The following is a 9,369-nucleotide window of genomic DNA, read 5'->3' on the forward strand; positions in this document are numbered from 1 at the left end:
GAACAGCTGAGTCACCACTTTTAAATGTGCAGTTTCAGTGTTTTAAAGAGCTGAAACAACATCATTTAGACAAGATCATCAGGCCATTTTCATAGTTTCTCCACCTGATCAAAACACAGGCTCAAACTTATCAAAGACAGAAGAGCAGGTGAAGGCAGGGCCATCATAGATCAAAGCCATTTTATCTTATTGATTAAAAAAACTGCAAAAATCTTTCTGAAGAACTATTAATACAAGAAGATGGAGAAATATTCAGAGCAGAATCAATGACTGGAAAAAGGAGCCTGAGGATGTTACAAAGAGGCACAGTGTCAGTTTTCTGACTGACAGTTGTGAACAGGAGTTTTTTTGTTTTTTGTTTTTTTGGGGTTTTTTTGCTGGCCTTATGGAATGTGCATTTTGTAAGACTTTCACTTTCAAGAAGCCAACAACATTTAAATAAGTCACAAATGGGAATTTCAAACTCTCTGGCACACCATTTACTGCAAACTGCACAACATCTAATGTGTCTAATGCCTGTTGTGGCTGGGGTGCTAGGGGTCACCTGTGATGGCCCTGGTTTTCCTGAGACAGGAGGATCTGGTAATGGCCTCCAGGGGTGGCAGAGGGCAGACAATGTGTTTTTTGGTTGTTGTTTTTTTTGGTGGTTTTTTTTTTTTGGGGCGGTGTTAATTACCCTCTGTGCAGCCTTCCTGTTCTAAGTCGTGGCCCCTGCGTACCAAACACCCAGGCATGAGGAGAGCATGCTCTCCACTGAGGAGCGGTAGAAGACCAGCAGCAGCTTCGAGTCCAGGTTATTCTTTCTCAGGACATGGAGGACGTTCAGCCACAAGGGTGATGGTGTTGTGGGTCCAGGAGAGTACAGTGGAGATGCCCAGAAACCTGAACGTGGGGACCGATCCCACCAGTTCACCATTTATAATGAGAGGGGAGTGGACCTGTCTGTGCCTCCTGAAGTCCATTATGAGTTCATTGGTTTTAAGGACGTTCAGCTTCAGGTTATTTTGTGAGCACCAGCAGGACAAATTCTCTGCCTCCACCCTGTACACTGTCTCATCTCCATCAGAGATGAGCCCAACCACCATGGGATCATCTTCAAATTTTATGCTTCTAAATTCAGATAAAACTGAGGTTACTCTACTCGGTCCTAAATAGAATAGAAATACAGTATCTAACCAGATACTTATTCTGCAGGGCATTACTGTTGCCAGTAGTAACCTGTGACATATCATGGTTTTTGCCCAGTATATGTCCTTCAATGTACATATTAAACAAATATGTGGGACTGCTTTCTTCGATTTTCACAATATCACTAAAGATTCTGTCTCAGAGTGACACTGAAAAAATAGTTCATGTATTTATTACTTCTAGGCTGGACTACTGTAATTCATTATTATCAGGATGTCCTAAAAACTCCCTAACAAGCCTTCAGTTGATCCAAAATGCTACAACAAGGGTACTGACAGGGATGAGAAAGAGAGCGTATTTCTCCTTTATTGCTTTATCTTTATTGGTTCACTGACCCTGGAGACTAAGAGAAACCTGATAACAGAACAGATAAAGTCACCATGAGTGCTGCATGGCAGGCAAGTTCAGGACCCAAACGCAGGACTCAAAACAAAAGAGTGAACTAAGGGAGACAGCTACATTGCTGAAATAACGATATTTAAACATAGAAGCACTAATAACCAAATACTCAGAAATAAACAACTGGCAATAAACTAGGGAGCCGAGAAACACACAGCTAGTGGGACAACACAACAACAAGCAGAGGAAGACAAAGGGCTTAAATACACAGAGGGGTAGCGAGGGAAGTAGAACCACATGGGGAACACAGCTGGGAGAGAGCTAACATAAGCAGACAGGGAGGAAGCAAAACTGAATGCAGGACTTGGAACTGTCAAAATAAAACAGGAAATGTGAGACACGCACTAAGACACAGACTTGACGCTGTGACTGGGGAAGAAACAGACATGAGAACATAACTGACTAGGGAGACAGAACGGGAACGCTGTCTGGACACAGGAGATGCATGAACATAGAGATATGGGGGACTAGACATGACACGTGGAACCCAGAAGAGGTACCGAAGAAAATCAAAATCCTAGAAACTACAGAAAATAGCCAAGAAACTAGAAATACAAAGACTACACCATGAACAATGCTAAATAAATGAATATTCAGAAACCAGAAACCAAAGATCAAACACTTCATTAAATAAACTAAAGTTTTGGTGTAAATCAGGTGTTTCTTAGGCTCACAGTGTTGGGGAGTAACGGAATACGTGTACTGCCACTACCTATTTAAAATACAAAATACGAGTAACTGTATTCCCTTACAGTTACCGTTTTAAACGATGGTATTCAGAATACAGTTACTTTGTTGAAATGAATGGATTACACGGCGGTATTTTCCTGTTTCATAAGGCTATGAACTCTATATTTTTGGTGTCCACGCCGGTGGAAACCCAAACAAAACACGCATTAAGAGGCTCTAATGCCTGTGGCCCATGTCACCTCTACTTGCGGCCCGCATAATGACGTGAAGAAATATTTTAAAAAGTTATTCACAAAAATGATTTAATATGAAGGCAATAGGCAGAGTGTTACAGGCATTGCCCTAAAGAAAGTAGCCTCATGGGCAGTGTAGTCCGTGCTGCAGGGAGAATGGACTGCCATACCCGTGATGAGTCTGTGAGCGCGAGGGAAGGAGAAAGAGTCGAAAAGTAAGAGATGTCACCAACCAGAAACAGGAGATGGAAGCATGTAAATATATAATATATATATATATATATACAAAGTTGACCCTGACAACAAAGTAAATCCAGTTTTTGGCTACAAGCCCAACACGGAACCCAACGTATTAGCCAGAGATCTCTTTACGGTTTTATGCCTTTACGGTTCGGAGCCGCGGACCTGTTTTATATACGCGCGGAATAGTTTTCTATATGAGATCGCTGCAAAAAGTGCAGCCTTACTAATGTCCACCCTACTGTTACTCATTTATATTAAGATTTAAAAATCTAGTTGGTGTTGGTATGGCGAGTAACCTTAAGTAAAAGTAATAAATCACACAGCAATAGTACATTCATGTAGTTGTAAAAAGCATGATAATATATTAAGTAATCCAAAGTATTCAGAATACTTTACACTCATTGAGTAACGTAACGGAATATGTTACAAAATATATTTTGGGGCATGTATTCTGTAATCTGTAATGGAATACATTTCAAAAGTAACCTTCCCAACACTGGAGGCTCAAGTGGATTCTGTGATTGGTTTAATATGGATGGCCTTTTCTTCTTGTTCAATCAGATAAAAATGTCTGATGACAGAAAAGAAGAAGATGAGGAGGAAGAAGTCACCTGTCAGCCTCTTCCCCCTCCTCCAGTCTCTGTTGCCTTGGAGACAATGATGTCACTGAGGAGGCAGGATCTGGTGTGCATTGTGTGTTTCGGAAGCTACGACCTGGCAAAGCGGCTGCCTAGGCGACTACACTGTGGCCACACCTTCTGCCAGGCGTGTCTGAAGAGACTGAACACAGTCATCAACGAACAGGTGACTGATGACATCACAGACACTTATCTGAGTTTGTGAGAAGCGAAGGACGTGGAAGAGTAACAGGCATGCAAATGTGAGCAGCAGCAGTTAAAGACTGAATTAGAGCTGTGTCCACAGGTGATGTCTGACACACTTGAGAGGTCAGGGATGAGCAGATGAGGGGTTAATCAGACAGACATAAAGTTGAGGGGTCTGGTACAGAAGTTGTGTGTCTGTAGTCACTCCCCTGTGCTCCACAGGTGTGGATCCCGTGTCCTCAGTGCCGGCAGAACACGCCTTCACCCAGAGGAGGCGCCGCAGCTCTGGACCTGGACCTGGCCACCTTCCTGGGAGTGAAGGCCTGCACCTCCTCCTCCTCCTCCTCCTGGAGCTGCGGTCGCAGAGAGGGCCTGTCAGCAGCAGACGCAGCCCAGGACGGGAAGCTGTGGCTGGGGAAGGAGGCTGTGGATGATGGTTGGTCGCACGGAGGGCTGGCTGAGCCCCGCTTCCATCACTATGGCAACTGCTGTCCACCACTTTCCTATTGGTTGTGCTGCTGGTTCTGTTGCCCAGGGCGGGGCTAACAACAATTGGTGGGGCTAGAAGGGCTCAATGATGAAAGTTTAGTTCACTCTTTATTGGTCCCTGAGTTCCTCCTTAATGCAATTTAATCAAAGGGGATATTTTGACCGTTTCCAGTGAAGAGGTAAACAAGAACTAAAGATAATTTAATTACCATGGTAACTAGGCAACAAGTGCTTCACAACAAAATACCTGAACATGAAAAAGAGTTAACCAGAAACACAAACCTAAGAAATGACTTTTTAGCTGTGTTTTAAAAGTGACTTTGAGTCTACAGATCTGAACCTCGGGGGGAGAGCGTTCCAGAGTCTGGGGGCCACTATTGCAAAAGCTCTGACTCAGCCTTGTATGATGCACAGCCAGTAGGCCCTGATTAGATGACCTCAGGAACATCCTGGGTACCTATGGATGTAAAAGTTTACTGATGCAAGTTGGTGCATGAAGAGCTCCTTAAACCTTATGTTTAAGGCTGGAAATCACCTGTTACAGTTTCTGATCGCTTATAGCAGGTCATATAATTGTTGGCTTTTCTTTGTTTTCTCTGTAGTATTGTAGAGTCTTTACCTTACAATATAAAGCACCTTGAAAAAAAGTTACATTGAATTGAACTGGATTGAATTGAAATGCATGAATCACTAACCTGTGATCTTCCCTCACCCCTTGATAGCTTAGACTCCAGCTTACCCAGGACCCCAAACAAGACAAGCAGTACAAGTATGGATAGAGAATGGCTGAGAGGATGATGGATGATGATGGATTGATGGATGGATAGTGACTATGAAAGTATAGACCTGTCTCTGCTGTTTGACCTGGTAGTTACTAAAAATAATGGAGCTCTGTAAAATGTAAATAAAAGCAGAATGCAATGATCTGCCAATCATCGAATGCTTTTATTTTACTGAGAACACATGAAACATGTGAAAAGATATCTGTTGTTTTTTTTTTTAGAATTTGATGTCAGCATATTTCAAAAAAGTTAGATAAGCTATAAACAACCTCAGACGTTTTAGTAAAACAGCAAATTAACATCTGCCATCTAATGATAATAATCCGTGATTGGGGTAAAAAAGATCTTCCCAGAGAAGGTTAGAGTTTCTGAGGTTTAAAAAAAAGTTTAGAACTCACTGAAGAAATGAAGAAATGAAGATTTCTAATTGTATGCATCTGTAAGTATTGCCTGATATACAGCTGCAGATAATTAATAGCTGACCCACGATGTTTCACAGGGTCTTCTAAGGAGCCTTCCCTTCCTGTCCAGTTGATTTGTTTCCAAGTTCCTTAGACTACGATGACCTGGATGACTGAGACCTACACAGGCATATTTAAAGAGTCTTCTGATTGGTGGTAATGGCTGTGTTCTTCCACTGGGTGGGGCTGTAATGGTGCTGCAAACCTATCAGCTGATCAACTCCTAAGAAAGAAACTTGTGAGGTGAAAGTGAGCAGCTGTCTGAGAGACTGTATTCCTAAACAAGAAAGGAAAGCACACACACACACACACACACACACACACACACACACACACACACACACACACACACACACACACACACACACACACACACACCTGAATGGATTAACTACACTTTACTTAATCTATTTTACACATTCATGTACACTTGCAGTTTGGACACACCTTCTCATTTAATGTTTTTTCTTTATTTTCACAACTATTTACATTGTAGATTCTAACTGAAGGCATTCAGTGAGATGTGCCTGAGGTGTGTTTGTGTTCATCGTCGTGTTGAAAAATAAATGATGGTATAACTAAAGGCAAACTGGATGGTATGCCGCTGCAGGATTCTGCTGTAGCCATGCTGGTTCAATGTGCCTTCAATTTTGAATAAATCCACCAACATTGTCACCAGCAAAGCACCATCACACCTTCTCCATGCTTCATTGTGGGAACCGTGCATGTAGAGCGCATCCATTCAGCTTTGCTGTGTCGCACAAAGACACAGTGGATGGAACCAAAGATCTCAAATTTGGACTCATCAGATCAAAGCACAGATTTCCACTGGTCTAATGTCCTTTCTTTGTGTTTCTTGACCCAAACAAATCTCTTCTGCTTGTTGCTTTTCCTTAGTAGTGGTTCCTGCAGTCTCCTCTGAACAGTTGATGTAGAGATGAGTCTGCTACTGGAACTCTGTGTGGCATTTATCTGGATTTATCTGGGCTCTTATCTGAGGTGCTGTTAACTTGTGATTTCTGAGGCCAGTGACTCAGAGGAATTTATCCTCAGCAGCAGGGGTGACTCTTGGTCTTCCTTTCCCTGGGGCGGTCCTCATATGAGCCAGTTTCATTATACAGCTTAATGGTTTTTGCGACTGCACTTGGGGACACATTCAAAGATTTAGCAATTTTCCAGACTGACTGACCTTCAGTTCTTAAAGTAATGATGGACTGCCATTTCTCTTTACTTTGCTGATTAGTTCTTGTTATAATATGATTTCTAACAGTTGTTAAATAAGCCTGTCAGCTGTGTAGCAACCTCACTTCTGCACAACAATGGGGTAATGGGGTTGGGACAAGAAGGCACAGATGAACCCTGACAAGACACCTGTGTCATGAAAACCATTTCAGGTGACTCCATCATGAAGCTCATTGAGAGAAGGCCAAGGGTTTGCAGTGCTGTCAACAAAGCAGGGGGCGGCTACTTTCACGAATCTAAAATATAAAACATATTTAGAGTTATTTATCAATGTTTTCTTTGCTACATAATTCCATATATCTTCAGATATTAGATTTTTTCAGTTTGTATCTATAATGTAGAAAGTAGTAAAATAAAGAAAAAGCATTGAATGAGAAGGTGTGTCCAAACTTTTGAACAGTAGTGTATATTCTGATCGTACAGGAAAGTGTGCTATTGAACATCTCCTACAAAGTGATGAAAGTGCACGACAGCTGTACACCAACATATCTTTTATTAATAAAGTGTTTTTTTTCTCAGACACCTGCTTGTGTTTAAATGGAGCAACTAATACACCATCCATGTTTTTGTCAAGCATGGTGTGAACCAAATCAGTAAAAATGCAGGATGATAGAGCAAAGCATTAAAGAAAGAAAGAAAGAAAGAAAGAAAGAAAGAAAGAAAGAAAGAAAGAAAGAAAGAAAGAAAGAAAGAAAGAAAAAGAAATTGATGAGGCATGAAAGAAGCTGATGTGAATGGCCGATATTGAACAGAGGGAACAGCCAATATTGAACCACAACTGTCAACCACCTACAACAGTTTTGAGATCCCTTCCCAAGCGCTTCAACACCCACACGCAACTTGTGTCAGCTGACTTTCAGGTCACATGACACATGATAAGAGAACCAGAGAAACCTGGCCTGGACGAGAAAGTCTGACTCATCAGTTGGGTAATCGGTTTACTCCCTCCATCGGGATGGCCAAATGTGACTATTTTTTGACCTTAACCACTGATGACCGGAGATTTTGGCAAACTATAAAGTCTCTGCCAGCTCTCATTCCTCTGAGCTACCTCCTCACTTCATTATTGACTCCACTCCTGTGTCAGACAAAACTGAAATGTTCAATTGTTTTAACAAAAACTTTGTTGCTTCTTGTTCTTTGTTTAGCACAGTATCGGATGGGAAAATTCTTGCATACAACTTTTCTAGCAGTGCCCTGATAACTAATACTTTTTCCTTTAAACCTTTTATGGGAGAAGAAGCATGCAAGGCTTTGAAGAACCTCAACACTAAAAAGTCAACCTGTCCGGACAGTCTGTCTCCTTTCTTCTTGGGCCTGGCTGCAAGTATCATAGCTAAGTCAGATTTTTATTTTTTTAATTTTCCATACAACAGAATACATTACTGGAGATGTGGAATTGCGCCTTCGTACTCCCGCTACTGAAAAGTAATGATTCTTCAATGGTCAATAATTACAGACCAATTTTTAAACTCTGTGTCTCAGCTGAGGTTCTTGAAAGGCTGGTATATAATCAGCTTAAGAGTTACCTGGATGAAAATACTACATCTTCTTCCCAGTCTGGTTTTAGGATATTGCACAGTAATGTAACTGCTTCCTTAATTCTTATTGGCTGATGATTCTTATCAGCATCATGGCTGACCTGCATCACCCCATCATCCGGAAGTGGACTCTGAACTATCAGGAGCAGGTCGGCGAGATTGTCCAATAGCGTTCCGGCTCCTCCACACTGGACTCTCTTCTCCACACACTTCTTGGACTACATAACACTTTGCATAACACTCTCCTCTCACTTCCAATAGTTGCACTATTCGGTATTGCACTGTTTGACTCTGTGTATTGTATTTATTTATTCCTGTTTTCTACTTAAACTAAGAGTACAACACTATTGTACTTATCTTATTTCTGTATAGTTGTATATGTATATATATGTATATTCAAATTTTTTCAGATTTTTTACACTTTGCACCTTCGATCCAGGAGGACGATATTTTATCCCACTGTATGTTTGAGTGTATATTATTGGGTTGACAATAAAACTCAACTTGACTTGACTATTGTCCCATGGTTGATAGTGTCACTATGAGTACAAACCAAGCGGTGGTGCCAGCATCATGCTGTGGAAATGTTTTTCAGCAGCAGGAACTAGAAGACTAGTCAGGATGGAGGGAAAGATAAATACAGCGAGTCATCCCTGATGACAACCTGCTCCAGAGTTCTTTGCACCTTGGACTGGGGCAAAGCTTCATCTTCCAATTCAACAATGACAAAGTAAAGTAAAAGAAAATAAATGGAATCTGGTATGAAAATTGGTATTTAAAAAAGCTGTATATTTCTAAATTGACCAGTGCACTGTGATTTTTTTTAAACATATCTACCCCCACCCCCAAAAAACAAATAAAAAAGTGAACGTGACAAAATATTGGACAGTAATTCAGAGTCTAATAATAGACACAAAAGAAGTCTAATAATACAAAGTAAATAAAAGTTTGGGCAGCTGAGAAGTTGGTGGGAAGCTCAGGCCCTCGCTGTATTTTATAAATGTGTTAGCCTTTATATGTTAGCCTAAAACTCATCATCTCTCTTTATTTCTGTCTCTTAACATCAACATCACTCTGATATTACAGACACACCTTCCATTAATACCACACTGCTGCTGACTTCTGCCACTGATCAGGAATTAGGACCAACTGTGAGCATGTTTTACCTGAGCTTAAGATAAGGTGCGACAAACGTTCCCAAAACATTTCTGCTGCCTTCATTTTTTTAACCTTTCAGATGAAAATAAAAATTGAGTAAATAAATTCTGTACATTTTT

At 41.1% G+C, this 9,369-nt stretch overlaps 1 protein-coding gene across 1 annotated transcript; it reads left to right on the top strand.

The window, feature by feature from the left end:
* Positions 1-3,320: 3,320 nt before the first annotated feature.
* Positions 3,321-8,262, top strand: rnf224 (ring finger protein 224). Its single transcript, XM_076885490.1, has 3 exons — positions 3,321-3,557; positions 3,800-4,086; positions 8,181-8,262. Exons 1-3 carry the CDS (start codon positions 3,321-3,323, stop codon positions 8,260-8,262), a joined length of 606 nt encoding a protein of 201 aa, XP_076741605.1.
* Positions 8,263-9,369: the final 1,107 nt, after the last annotated feature.

The sequence above is a fragment of the Maylandia zebra genome, linkage group LG7 (assembly GCF_041146795.1).
Source record: "Maylandia zebra isolate NMK-2024a linkage group LG7, Mzebra_GT3a, whole genome shotgun sequence".
NCBI lineage: Eukaryota > Metazoa > Chordata > Actinopteri > Cichliformes > Cichlidae > Maylandia > Maylandia zebra.